The sequence below is a fragment of the Octopus bimaculoides genome, chromosome 24 (genome assembly GCF_046866305.1).
Source record: "Octopus bimaculoides isolate indiv1 chromosome 24, ASM4686630v1, whole genome shotgun sequence".
Classification (NCBI taxonomy): Eukaryota; Metazoa; Mollusca; class Cephalopoda; order Octopoda; family Octopodidae; genus Octopus; species Octopus bimaculoides.
The window spans coordinates 25,155,553-25,170,491 of record NC_142951.1 but is presented as its reverse complement, the minus strand read 5'-3'; the positions used below and the strand labels follow the sequence as shown (position 1 = coordinate 25,170,491).

Genomic DNA, 14,939 nt, shown 5'->3' with positions numbered 1-14,939 from the left:
GATCAACGGAACAGCCTGCTCGTGAAATTTAACGTGCAAGTGGCTGAGCACTCCAGACACGTGTACCCTTAACGTAGTTCTCGGAGATACAGTGTGACAAGGCTGGCCCTTTGAATTACAGGTACGACAGAAACAGGAAGAGTAAAAGAAAGTTGTTGTGAAAGAGTACATCAGAGTTCGCCACCATCCCCTGCCGGAGCCTCGTGGAGCTTTAGGTGTTTTCGCTCAATAAACACTCGCAACGCCCGGTCTGGGAATCGAAACTGCAATCCTATGACCTCGAGTCCGCTGCCCTACCACTGGGCCATTGCACCTCCTGTGCTTATTATAGAACCCTCATCATCCTACATAAAACAAGGATATTGGTTACAAATATCAGTTATAGTAGTGTTCCTTGGAACGGTCAATACCTGTACATGCATTCATCTAAGCGATCCCGCTTTAATTTATCCTAACTGCCACTGGTAATTTATAAAGAAAACTGTTGGAAAACAGTTTATAGCAGCGACTCCATCTAAGAATATCTGAAGGAATTGTAATTCCGAAATATCATCGGACTATAGATAACTAAATTACAACAGGTATATAGTCCATTTTTTGTATTATAGTGCATTGGTGTACCATTCAAAACTTCTTATTCTTTACAAACAATGCTTCAAGTGAACTACAATACTCTCCTATAATTCCTTTGTATTTGCCTTAACAACTCAACATGCACAGGAGTCAGTTACAAGAATGATTAACTACCAGATGTTGATGGTGCAGTCAATCCATCAGATGTACTTGAGCTCTTGTAGTAAATATAGATATAAATGTGGTGATCTCGTATTGCATTTGACTGTTTTAACTCTTATTCTATTAGCGTTATTGAAGAATCATTGGTTATCTTCCTTACTCCATTAATAATTTGCTTATTGCTGTCGTCACTAATCATGTTGACAGTAACACTATCCTTAATCTTTGTTTTATAAGCATCTTGTGTCTTTACAATTTTTAGGATGCAAATAAATAAATAAATCATTTTAACTGTATCTCAAAGAGAACACTACTTTAATAGTTTGTGATGTGTTAAAAATGCCATGGAAGGACAGAAGACTACTTGCTGGACACTGCCTACACGTCTGCATCCATGACAGAGGTTTCCTTTCGATCAAATTAGATGATTTGATAAAAGTGAGTCTTTTCCCCTTTTTCTTTTTCTTTTCTTTTTTTTTTTTTTTGGTTAAGAATACGAATGTAAAGGCTTTGAGAAATAAGTGGCCATTTCCAGTCTGTGCTTTCTATCCCTTGTATACTCAAAGTGGCCTGATCCAGCTTTTTGCAATGTTCTAAAAGTAATCGCATCAAAATCTCAAACCTGTGAGATAATGCATGATTAATACAAAGCAATGTGAATAAACAAACATTACATTTGACAGTCATGTAAGTCAGGGGATTTCAAACTTTTTGACTTGCGGACCCCTTTATATTTCAGGCTTTACCTTAGGTATCTCCTTATAAAACGCTTATGAAATTTATACATAAATATTTGCTTAAAATACCATTTTTACATTTGTTTATTTAAAAGTATTTAACTTGATCAGCCTGTTGCTGTAGTAGGATACTATTATATGGAAATGAACCTGAAACTATGTGGCTGGGGAGCAAACTTCTCAACCACTTGGTTATATATGTATTTTAAAATACAGACACAGATGAAATGCCACTAAGCATTTCATCTGGTGTGTTCTATTTAAGTGTAATACATTACCATCTACATTTGGATGCATTTAAATGATTTATTCACTTTGACTGTTTATTGTCTCTGAACAAATACTCTATTTGAAATAGAACTGATTTATTCAATCCACTAAAAAAAAAAAAAAAAATAGAAATTGGAATGGTCTCTGAACATAGATCTATCATTGTCTTCCCATTCTCACTGATCCTTAATTCATTTATCATTGAAGCTATAACTAATTTCAGGTTCGCTCCTACAGTGCAGAACCTTAGGCAAGTATGTCTTCCACAACTTCAGCTTGGGATAAATTTGGATAGAAACTCTGGAAGTTTATCAAGAGTACTGATTCTATTTTTAGGTGATAGACATAATCTGTCACCCAGTTTATTTCTCTACATCTTACAGGGATTGTTTTGTCCAGTTATTTTTTCAAAGTCAGTACGTTTAATTCTCGACAGTTGAATTTCCATAGATCTCTGTACATATCACAGATTTGTCTACATTATTCTCCTTTGAAGGTAGCAAACTGGCAGAAACGTTAGCACACTGGGCGAAATGCTTAGTGGTATTTCATGTCTTTACGTTCTGAGTTCAAATTCCGCCAATGTTGACTTTGCCTTTCATCCTTTTGGGGGGGTCAATAAATTAAGTACCAGTTGCATACTGGGGTCAATCTAATCGACTGGCCCCCTCCCCTAAAATTTTGGGCCTTGTGCCTAGAGTAGAAAAGTATATACTCTTTTTTCACTCTGATTTCATGGACAGAAACTTCACAGAAAAGGTGAATGAATGCGGGTCGTAAACTATACACCATGTATAATTGCGGCTGAATATAGTTCTTTTCGAGTCTGAAACTCGAAGTAACTCACCCGTAACTTTTGTATTTATTGAGTAATATTTCACAGTTGCTGAAGCTTGTGTTTCTTTTGCAGATACTAGGAAGAAAATTAAATCAATATAATATGAACTGATTTGTATAGAGAATCCACAGCACAGTGGAGTAGCTACTGTTCAGCCATAGTAAAGCATAAAGATTTGTTAAAGTATTACCAACATAGTTAAAACATATAATGTCTTCTATTTCATCCAATATTTAAATTTGTATACATGATTTTTTTTCAAAATATTTTCAGTTTTTGGTTTCATGGCTTCACATCAAGAAATGTAAACTAGTATTTTCTTATGGACAATTTGAGAATATTGAATTGAGAGGCCTCCTAGCAAAGACAACGTTCTGTTTTGTGGAAAACAGGACAGCGCCCTGCTACCATCAGAGAAATGGCTCTACTGATTATGCTGAAAAAGAATAGGTAGAAATCTCATACAGTGCACTTGGTATGAACTGGTTATACAAAAATCTAGTAAAATCACAGGTAGGCTAGACTTTGACTGTGGCAGAAGCACTGATGTAGGGACCAAGAGCAACAGATTCTTCTAAATGGCTCAACAGTTCCCTAGTTGAAAGCTTGTTAGCAAGATGACCTAATTGATGTTGTCTACACCACCTGTCTTTGTCTCAATTTTTTGTGAATTCTCCCCCTATATGGAAATTTCCAAGAGTCCCCATCAAAACCATGGCTATAAATGAGATGCATGCAACACATAATGGCAGAAGTTTACAGAGATTCCTGAGAAGATAGGTGAATGGGATTCTTGGTTAGACACTTGACCATGAGTCAAAACGAATCACTTTGTCTACAATGAACACCATACTTTATTGCCTCTCACCAACATGAAAAAAATAGGTATCTCATTTCCACCTCTAGCCATATACATATAAACAGACATTCCAGGCATACAACTCAATACTCTCAGTAATGAATCTCTGTCTTTATGTAAATAAATTTGTTGAGAACTTTATAAGATGACTTGGTTTTAGTATGGAGAATAATTATGTATGCAGCTGCAAACTTCACTTATTCTCATGCTAGCAAATTTATATCCTTACAACAGACATGTCTAAAATCAATGTTTTATTTTCTGCAGGCAACACTTGCAGACGTTCTCACATGCATGCACTTGATCCATTTATTTTTATGCAAATTCATTTGCAGTCATTTTCAAATGCATGCATACTATAATGGTGTTCCAATACTTCTGGTTGATTATACACTGGAGGCGCAATGGCCCAGTGGTTAGGGCAGCGGACTTGCGGTCATAGCACAGATCGCAGTTTCAATTTCCAGACCGGGTGTTGTGAGTGTTTATTGAGCGAAAACACCTAAAGCTCCGGCAGGGGATGGTGGCGAACCCTGCTGTACTCTTCCACCACAACTTTCTCTCACTCTTACTTCCTGTTTCTGTTGTGCCTGTAATTCAAAGGGTCAGCCTTGTCACACTGTGTCACCCTGAATATCCCCGAGAACTACGTTAAATGTACACGTCTGTGGAGTGCTCAGCCACTTGCACGTTAATTTCACGAGCAGGCTGTCCCGTTGATCGGATCAACTGGAACCCTCGTCATCGTAAGCGACAGTGCCAACAACAATTCTACACCATTCATGAATTTACAGAACTCGTTTTCTTGTAATGGTTTTAGTTTAATGTTTTTGCATAAAAGTTTGCAGTTTTCTCACTTAATGTTTGCTGCACTTTTCTTGTTACTGTAAACAACATGCATACATCCAATTACATGCATACCACAGTCTCTTGGCATTTTCACACAGTAGGAATACAAATCATGCTTTCTGCACCTTGCTTCCAGCCAGCTGCTTTCTCTATTAAGACCTCGATATGGCCCTGTTACAGATAGAATCTTATAATAATTCTGATTGTCATTGCATTACTTAGCCCGTCAATAATGCTTTTACGGGATTAGAGAAAGAGGGGGGAGAGAGAAACGTCCATGACATGAGGTAGAGGGAATGTAATTGTACTGCTTTCACGTAACTAGTTGAAGGGGAGAGAAAAAGAGGGAGAGAGAGAAGCATTCATGATGTGAGGTAGGGGGACCATAATACTTATGCTGTTAAAAAAGTTAGTTGAAGGCAGAGGAAGAGTTAAAAATGATTTTAGTCGAGGGAGGGTATTCTGGTGGTGAGGTTAAAGAAAGGGAGAGAGGATGGTGGAGATGGAGGTAGTAGACGTGGTGATTGATTAGTGAAAAGTGTTTTTTTTATATTACCTATCACTTAATGCATGTGCATGAGTGCAATTCCGTGAAATATTCACACTTCTTTACGTGGCATATATATGCAATTTAACTAAAGATTCTATCAATCATATGTATGGGGTATTTTTTGTTTGTTTATGGGGGAAATGGAAAAATAAGAGTGAATATTTATTGTATGAGTGCTGTGTATTAAGTTTACAAAATTGTGCTTAAAGTATTTTAAGTGCATTAAGTAATCATCGTATTCCAATTTCTTTCACTTTTCAATGAGTAGCAGATGATGAACTATCTATCCAGGCTACACTTTTAGGTTTTTTGAATAAAGGTTTCAGAAATAATCCAATAGGCCTACCATTAATTCTGTGAAATATTCATGGGTCCCACTGGTAAGTATAAATGGCTTAGCTCATCCAATATTTCACTACAGTTTACTGTAACATATATCAAAAAGTTCCTAGACTAGTTGTTTAATAAAAAGTAACTTATTTCCCTTAGTTTTAGCATCATCTCTTTCAAAAATTGGGATACAATACACCAGTCCCAGCATTCCTGCCACTTTTGGAAGTAGTTTTCCGTAAGCAAGTCGAGGAGCTTCTTCAATTCACTTTAGATCTCAACAAGTGTTAAAATGGTGATCTTATAACAGCAGCAGTTCCTGAAAAGACAGGTGAATAAGATCCTTGGTTGGCTACTCAATCTTGGGTTAAGAAGAATCACTTTGCCTATAATGAACATAGAATTAGATATCTCATTCTAGCTAACATGCATTCACACCTCTAGCCAGATATATGTAGAGAGATACACCTGGCATTCAGCCCAATACTCTTGGCAATTAATCCCTGTATTGTCTTTATGTATATAAACATGATTCATTGAAGACTTTAGATGGTCACTTGGTTTTAATTTGGGGAATAGCAGGCGGCAAAACCAAGTTACAATATGTTTCAAGGAAAAAGTTAATTTTCTAAAACCCTTGAAAATTTTGATTATTTGGGAAAAAATTAACTTCACTGAATTAACACAGCTTATTAGAAATTTTGCATACTAGGCTAAATGCTTAGTAGCACTCATTCTATCTTTACATTCTTCATTGAAATTCCACCAAGGTCAACTTTAACCTTTCATCCTTTTGGGTTGACAAAATAACTACCAGTTGAACACTGGGGTTGATGTAATCAATTAGCCCCTTCCCCCCCCCCCCAAAAAAAAATTTCAGGCCTTGTGGAATTAGAATTAGAAATAACCCACCAAAAGTAATAATAGCCACTTGAATGTTTTTAGGGAATTTACTAAGTTTGATTTTAATCCAATTGCAATTATTCTACACATCATGTCCATATTATCATCATTATAGTCTTTGCTGTCTTTTCTATTTTATTTAGATAATGCATTAATAATATTTGTTCCAGTCATTAAGTAGGAGGGTAGTGGAGATGAAGATAATGGATATTGTGACAATTGCAACAACAAGTAATTGTTTCTCTCATTAAATTACTATGATCTCATGAATAAATTATTTATAAAATGCTGAATCACATGACGTTTTTTTTTATTGTTGTTTTGTTTTTTATTTTTAATTATTATATCACATTGTCAACCTATTAATAATATACAAAAGCAGTACAAACAAGCAGCAGTACTGACAACTTCAGATATCTTTAATAGAACTAAAATGAAAGATACCACCACTAATTCTCATCGACCAAAGCCATTCACAGAGCTTAGGTCAGCCCATGGCTATAGTAGAAGACACTTGCCTGAAGTGCCATGATGAGCTTCGATCAGTTGGTTGACTTGAAGCGCCGTTCACTCTCGGAAAAGTGGGTGTAATATACGTATGCTAGACAGTTGCAATGAAGCATGGTCCAAAGATCAAATAGGTGCAGTGACAGACATGTTGTGGTAGAGGTTAGGTGAGAATGAGATCAAGGGTGGCGATCGAGAGTTTAAGAGACGAAGCCAATTTATGGTAAGGGTTGAGAATAGCAAAGGATTCTTGCACTGGCAGCATTGGTGTGGGATATGAGACCCACAGGGGGCTGTGAGTGTTGAAATTACCAAGCATGATGATCCCAGCAGTGAGATGTTCTCAGTGCAGAAAAAGGTGGTTTGAGGAATTCGGGGGGAACAATAGAGGAATGCAGGTGCACATGGGAGAGAGAAGGTAGATTTGGTCGGTCTGAACATGAAACAGGTAGAATACTTTGGCTGGATATGGCTGATTCAAATGTTAAAGGGTTAAGCTGGACAAATTGGAAGATGTTATTGCTGAAATCCAGGTAACAGGGAAATTGGAGTTTCTGTATATACAGACCCACCTTTTGGAGTGGAATTAAAGTGTCCTGGACAGTAAAGATGGGTCGCTGATAGGGATTGATAAATTTGCATCTCTGAAAGAAATAGGGTGTATGGTTTGCATATAAGAGATGATGTATGTGGATAAAAGTCCACAGATGTTTGAAAAGACAAAGGAGAATTGGTCAAAGGGTTTTTGATTTATTATTTGGCATTGAGAGAAATGGTGCATGACAATTCTTTAAGTTGGAGACTTAGACTGAATGTTTGCAACAGAGCAAACGCCACTGAAAGTACCCTAGGGTCAAATGGTGATATTAAACTGGGCCACATTGTACACCTACCACCCAGGATTAAGCAATGAATTTAAAAGATTTAAAGAGATTAACAACTATGGTAAAAAATTTGTTAGATAGCTGAAAAGATGTAAATATTTAGAAAAATACCAGAACATCAAGTGTAGTAGAATGCTAAAACACCAGACTGAATCACCATCGCCATCATCATTTTATATATATATATATATATATATATATATGTCCAACCCATGCTAGCATGGAAAGCGGACGTTAAATGAAACATATATATATATTTTTTTTTTTTTTTTTTTTTTCCATGGTGTCTTTGGAGAGATATGCAATACTGCAAGTCAGCCTTTTATTTTTGAATAGGAATAGATTATGGAGGGTGATATTTTGATTAATTAGGGATGTCTTGACCTATATCAAAATTTAGATTTGAAATCTGATCACTATTAATTTACTATTAATTATGAAACTAATATTTCCAGTAGCTTATAAACAAGGTCACTTTTTTTCTTTCCAGTTTAAAAAGTAATTTACTTTTTTTTTATTCACATTGAAATTTTTTAAAACTTCTATGTTTACCCCTATTTACTCAACTAAGATTTCTAGAATGACAGAAGAAAATATATTTGGTTAGCTAACTATTAGGTGAAACTGCTTATTATACAAGATAACCTAATTTAGTTGGTAAGTAAATATTACAGAACGAACTTAACTTCACACTTCTCTAATATGATTAAAGCAAGACTTTAAAACAGGTTTTCTTTTATCTTTTATTTACAATCTTTCAAAGATCACTAGTTTGGAGAGTTGTAGATGATTTGATTTATCGTCGAGGTGAACATCCGACTATCTGGCCCGTTGGTACCTTTAACGGGATATAAGTTGTCGCAAATATTGGAGCTAAGTTTTCGGTTTGAGAACAACTTCTTTCCACAGGAAACACGAGCTCTGAAAAGAGTAGTAAAACTGCCCAATTCCCACCGTCAAAGTTAGTAAAAAAAATTTTTTGAGAGAGGAAAAAGAAAAAAAAAAACAAACGAATCAACAAGAACTCGAATGAGAGAAAAAAATTAAAGAAAAAAATAAACCGACGATGTCGGGATTTGAACTCGGATCGTAGAGGACCAAACTAAATGCTTTTAGTCCGACTTCCCAGTTCTTTCATATCAGGAATAAATTGTAAAGGACATGTAAAATTTTGTCGGGAACAGTTAAGCGGAACATAATTAGAGGCGCATGACGATGCTGTTATTCAGTACACAAACTTCGCATATAAGGTGTACCCGCTATCAGGGTTGAAAAACTACTACTTACACCGACAACATTATTAACTATATAATAAGATAAAAAGTAGTCTACAGGCTGGGGACTGGCTTTTTGAACAAAAGGGAAAAAGAAACGAAGACAAGTGTGTAAATAGAAAGAGAATGTGAGAGGAATAGAAAGAGAAGTGGAGAAAATGAGAGGAATAGAAAGAGAGAAGGGGAGAAATGAAATGAATAGCAGGATTAAAATGCGAATATTTAGATAAACAGAAAGATAAGAGGGAGTGAAACACAAAAATAGAGTAAGAGATAAACTGAAATAAAAGGCGAGTCAACAAATTATACAGATTTCTCGTCGTTCGGCCGTTCATTTCGCTGTTAATTTTGGTTGAATCTATTTGTATACCAAGGTATGATTGCCTTTTTTATTTATTATTTGTCGACTATTGCTGGCTCTTGTTCAAATTGTTCAGATTCATCTATGAAAAGTTTCGTAACATCTATTTTCTTGTTAATTACAAAGTAAGAAGAAAGTAGTTTTGTTTTTTTAGCCTCAGGTTTAACAATCATAGTGCAGACTTATGATCCAAGGTGTTCCAAGCATGACCATCCAGTATTCTTTTTTTTTAAGTGTAGTGTAGGGTGGGGACTACAATGTGTCCTCTTTTTAATGATTTGACATAATTTAAAGGCGATTTAGTTACTATTTCTAGCAGGTAAATGTCTACCTATAGGCTTCCTCGTCAGCTTGGAAGTAAAAGAGTGAATCAAGATTTTATATTCATTATTTTGTTTATGCTCTCTCTTCATATACCCCATCACTCTTTCGCACATCTGATGCCTTTTAGATCTCCACTAACTTTTCTTTATTTATTTAATTCAATCTTTCTTTTTCCTTCAAAGCCCCGCAGTCGGTCCACCTTTCTAGAAATAGCAGTTAAAATCTCCTTCAATACAGCACCTTACTCGACACAGCTGCCTGAAAATAATGAAACAGGCACGATGGTCGTGGCCATTCGACCGTGGTTAAACAATAACAAATATTGAGTGATTACGAAAGAATTTTTTTTTCGATTGTACTGCGGCTAGTTTGTTTATCCTGAGAAGATTTGGTGGGTAGAGACGTAATCCCAACTCGATGAACTTCTTAACAACAAGAACATGTTAATATGTTTTATTCTTTGGTTAAAACAACAACAAAAAAAGACAGGAAGTAAATCTATCAGTCTTCAAAAATAGTAAGAATATATTAGATAATCTATTGTTTGAGACATCATGTCTGAGAAAGATACATCTCAGATGTTTGGTTTTGTTTTTTAGTTAGGAATAATTTTTTTTGAAAGATTTTGCGATCAAGAAACAAGTGTCCGTATATATTTCTGCAATGGAACTAAATCGATGGGACCTACTACTAAGATATTTGATTATGCAATGTCTTTCATCGGAGACAACAGAAAACGAGTTTTCTCAGTTGAGTATGAATGGAGTTCAATCTCTACAGCAATTTACTTTTTTGGCACCCACTAATAATTTTTATTTTTGTTTCTGTTTTCGTTAAAAACGAATTACGTTCATTTCTATTATTAACTGCCAAACAGTGAAATGAATAAATTGTTTTATTTTTGCCTAAATTAACCTTGTATCTTCCAACACGAGGAAGTTGAATAATAATTCCTTTTAAAGTAAGAGAAATTATTCCGTATTTTCTCACAGTTGGAGGTTAGATTAGATCAAATATGGTAAAATACGAGAAATTGTTCCATTTCTTTCAACGGCCGAAACGGTTTCTCATTACTAAAACTTCTACCAAGTCACTGGTTTAGACTTATCAAGGTGATTGTTCATCTTACAGCCGTAAACACCAAGAAAATGCTAACTAGAATTACAACTCTATAACAAATTCACATGTAATTAAATTTCTCTAACGAAACAAACAATAATGGTTCAAATATATATACTTGATTATGCTATTTGAAAATAAGATATGTAATTGTATAAAATATATATTTGACTCTATTATTTTCCCCCAAACATACACAATTCACATGCAGCTTAGCCACCTCAGACCAACTAAGCATTGATTCTATAAACAAAGACCTTTAGGACCCTTCAATGGAACCATGCCAACCTACTTTTACCAGCAAAGAATAAAAAAAACTCAAACTCTGTCACCACACTGCATCTCTGCTAAACATGTGTTGCACTCAGCTAAGACCCTCACCGAAGCTCCAAGTTCAAGGCCTCACTAGCACTGAGGACCTCTCTGAGTAGAAACACATCCTTAGCTTAACTAGAACTACAGCCCAAAGACTTGTCCTTCAGATCCAGAAAATGTCAGACTCTCAACAGCTGTTGACATTATTCTGTCCCAGATCTGGGACAATACTGCTAGTAAACACATCCAGAGAAGGGTCACTCAGCTAATTGTAATTCAGTCACTAACAGATACGCTCTAGTTTGTAACCCAAACACATGCTGTCTTCCCTCTCTGCCTTTTCTATTGCTACTGTAATCTCAGAGCTGGCTGGTCTTATACCTCCATCACTCAGGCACCTCTAACCCACTCAACTTTCCACCTTTTGTTACCCTTGGTGCACTCATCCCCTCACTGATCACTATGCTTAATCCCTTCTCCCCCAAAATATTGGCCCTTTGGAATCTTGCTGCAGGTGTTAACCTGAAATAGTTTAAGCAGAACATTAACACCCTCAAGATGGCTGGTCTCAAGGAGACCTTGTGAAGGTCATGGGGGGGGGGGGGGCAAAAAGCATTGGCACTACTTAAATACAGAGGTCCCAATGCATCTATGTAACAATGTTTCTACAGTGCACACTCGTTAGGGTAGGGTTAGGGTTACATAGATGCGTCAGGACCTCTGTATTTAAGTAATACCAAAAAACTAACTGATAGTAATTTTGTTAGATTCTTTCTGAATGTTATGTCTATGATATGGTTATTGTGTGTATATATATATGTATATATACGTATATTTAGAAAGTTGTTTGTTATGGCTGATCAGAGAGTGATCACTGGTTTCACAGCTATAGAATACTTGGCTGTATAGGTGACTTATCAGACTTGAGTTGGCAGAGACACATAACCTCTCTACAACTGGAGGGAGGAAAACATCATGTCAGTTAGTTTTGTAACTCAAAAATATCTGGAATGAACCCTACCAGTGAGCTTTCAGGTGGGGTGGGGTTATCCCCCTTACATCAGTTCCAGTTATGTCCATAATGATTTTCAAAGCTGGTAGCATGTTCCTATTCTGCAAATGAAGAACTCCAAGATTGCAACAGGAAATGCCTCTGGTGGAGGCATTAACTAAATGTTTCTTTTCTGTGCTGGTTGTGTTACAGTTTGTGCTCTTGTGCTGGTAGTGTTACAGTTTGTGCTCTTGTGTTGGTTGTGTTACAGTTTGTGCTCTTGTGCTGGTTGTGTTACAGTTTGTGCTGGTTGTGTTACAGATTGTGCTCTTGTGCTGGTTGTGTTACAGTTTGTGCTCTTGTGCTGGTTGCGTTACAGATTGTACTCTTGTGCTGGTTGTGCTCTTGTGCTGGTTGTGTTACAGTTTGTGCTCTTGTGCTGGTTGTGTTACAGTTTGTGCTCTTGTGCTGGTTGTGTTACAGTTTGTGCTGGTTGTGTTACAGATTGTGCTCTTGTGCTGGTTGTGTTACAGTTTGTGCTCTTGTGCTGGTTGCGTTACAGATTGTACTCTTGTGCTGGTTGTGCTCTTGTGCTGGTTGTGTTACAGTTTGTGCTCTTGTGCTGGTTGTGTTACAGTTTGTGCTCTTGTGCTGGTTGTGTTACAGTTTGTGCTCTTGTGCTGGTTGTGTTACAGTTTGTGCTCTTGTGCTGGTTGTGTTACAGTTTGTGCTCTTGTGCTGGTTGTGTTACAGTTTGTGCTCTTGTGCTGGTTGTGTTACAGTTTGTGCTCTTGTGCTGGTAGTGTTACAGTTTGTGCTCTTGTGCTGGTTGTGTTACAGTTTGTGCTCTTGTGCTGGTTGTGTTACAGTTTGTGCTCTTGTGCTGGTTGTGTTACAGTTTGTGCTTTTGTGCTGGTTGCGTTACAGTTTGTGCTCTTGTGCTGGTTGTGTTACAGTTTGTGCTCTTGTGCTGGTTGTGTTACAGTTTGTGCTCTTGTGCTGGTAGTGTTACAGTTTGTGCTCTTGTGTTGGTTGTGTTACAGTTTGTGCTCTTGTGCTGGTTGTGTTACAGTTTGTGCTGGTTGTGTTACAGTTTGTGCTCTTGTGCTGGTTGCGTTACAGTTTGTGCTCTTGTGCTGGTTGCGTTACAGTTTGTGCTTTTGTGCTGGTTGCGTTACAGTTTGCGCTCTTGTGCTGGTTGCGTTACAGTTTGTGCTCTTGTGCTGGTTGTGTTACAGTTGCCATTGTTAACTGCTGCAGTCACTGCTGTGCCCAACATAGGTGCTGTCACAGGTACTGTTGCTGCCGTTGCTGCTATTTCCGGATGCAATCCTGGTGTAGCCACCACTACCAGCTGCTTTGATGCTGCTGCTGGTATAACTGTTGGTATTACTGCCTCTGCCGCTTGACATGTTGCTGGTGTAGCTGCCACTGCTATTTTCTGTTGCTGTTGTGATTGTTATTGGCAGATGTGCCATTGGGGCTGTTGCTTCTTTTGTTGCCAACTCTGCCACTTTGGTTGCCAGTTCTTATCACCTCTTCAGCCTCATACACTACTCCCTCAGCATTGCATTGACCCCCCCACCCCCCACTGGGCATTCATTGTATACCCTACATGAGCATCCTACCTCTGCCTGTGGCTTAGGAGTGCTCACTAATATTTTCTTAATGCTGGGTGCTCAAGTGAAAGAGACGCTTAAATTGTGTCTGTAATACAAACTTCCATATCTGTGTGACTGTGAGGTGTTTATCCATTAATCTAAGGAATATCCTTCCCACACAAATCTTGACATTGAGTGAGAAAGGTGGGGCAAACCAAATGACTTTACAGTGGCACTTCTTTTGCTGGTGCAAGGGGCTGGTATATAGGAGACAGATGTCTTCCTTAAACCCACTGAACACTAAAGCCTCATTGTTATAGGGGGCTGCAGTGTCGAAAATTTCTTGACTGGAGGACAAGTTCAAAATCCTGTTGCTGGCACCCTTCACTAGGTTATTGAACACAATAGTTGGGTGGCAGGAGACTATATTGATGTACAAAAATCTTTCGTTTAGTTTGTAGTATGAACAGGTACCCAGATCCAACATAGCATTTAAAAAGTTGACAGTGGTAAGATTGGTCTAAATCTGGGCCGGTCAACCTGAGACCTGTGGGCCGCATGCAGCCCACAGACTTTTATCTTGCAGTCTGCTTGATACTTTCTTGGAAGTAGGTTTATTTAAACAAACATTTTTAAAATTTTATCAAAAATTAAAGATTGTAGTGAAAAGTAAAAAAAGAAAGATACTACTGTTTTTGAAATGATAATATTTCATGTTGAATCAATGATCATTCATTCATTATTGTAATAATAGCATGGGAAAGCAAAATGCTTTCAATTCTGTCAGTATACAAGCGGCCCTCAATAAACTCTCTGTGATTAAAGTGGCCTGCAATGTAATTCAAGTTGGCCAGGTCTGCTCTAAAGTGTAATGTTGAGTCCAGTGGAGCCAAGGATGCAAATGAGGTCTTTTTGAAGCCTATCTAGGGTATGTCCATTAGCTTTTCTAGAGATGGCTATGGTTAACCCTTTAGCATTTAAACTGGCCATATCTGGCCAAAAGTATTCTGCCTGTTTGGTGTTCAAACTGGCCAGATCTGGACTCTCACACCAACCCTACAATATTGTTTCAAAAATTAACAGCTACCTCATCAAAATCTCATAGCTACAAGATAATGCATGATTAGTTCAAAACAATGTGGATAAAAAAGCATTAATTTTGGCAGAATAATGAGAACACTAAAGGGTTAAAGCATCATTTCTGTATGGACTAAAGAAGACTGACAGGAACCTCATCGTTAAAGTGTCCAATATATACAATCTTATAAAGGTTACAGATGTCGCCCCCCCCCCATCATTACATTGAAGGTGTGTGTGTGTGAGAAGTAATGAGTAAAAGTAAGAAAAAGACAAAATGAGTTGGACAAGTTGTAATGAAGGTGTTATCAGTATAATGCTTAAAACAAATGATTTAGTGACCAGGTGGGGATGTGTTTGTGTGGGAAGCGAAGAGGAGGTAGAGCGATATGTGCATATATATATAGGAGAGTAT

General features: G+C 37.2%; 1 protein-coding gene and 1 long non-coding RNA gene across 4 annotated transcripts in view; both read left to right on the top strand.

The window, feature by feature from the left end:
• Positions 1–930: 930 nt before the first annotated feature.
• LOC128250789 (uncharacterized) lies at positions 931–6,364 on the top strand. Its single transcript, XR_016238216.1, has 4 exons — positions 931–1,173; positions 2,854–3,030; positions 5,107–5,218; positions 6,215–6,364. It is a non-coding gene; the product is annotated as an uncharacterized LOC128250789 (long non-coding RNA).
• Positions 6,365–8,913: 2,549 nt separating this feature from the next.
• Positions 8,914–14,939, top strand: part of LOC106881605 (DNA damage-regulated autophagy modulator protein 2) — a 37,987-nt gene continuing 31,961 nt past the window's right edge. The window contains exon 1 of one of the 3 annotated variants that reach the window (XM_089341542.1): positions 8,914–9,110. Coding sequence is in view for 1 of the 3 variants with exons in the window: in XM_089341541.1 (XP_089197667.1) it covers positions 10,099–10,170 (72 nt within the window). In the remaining 2 variants the exon portion in view is untranslated. Of the gene's footprint in view, positions 9,111–10,037; positions 10,171–14,939 lie in introns of those variants that run through there. The other 2 variants (XM_089341543.1, XM_089341541.1) reach the window with 2 other exon arrangements.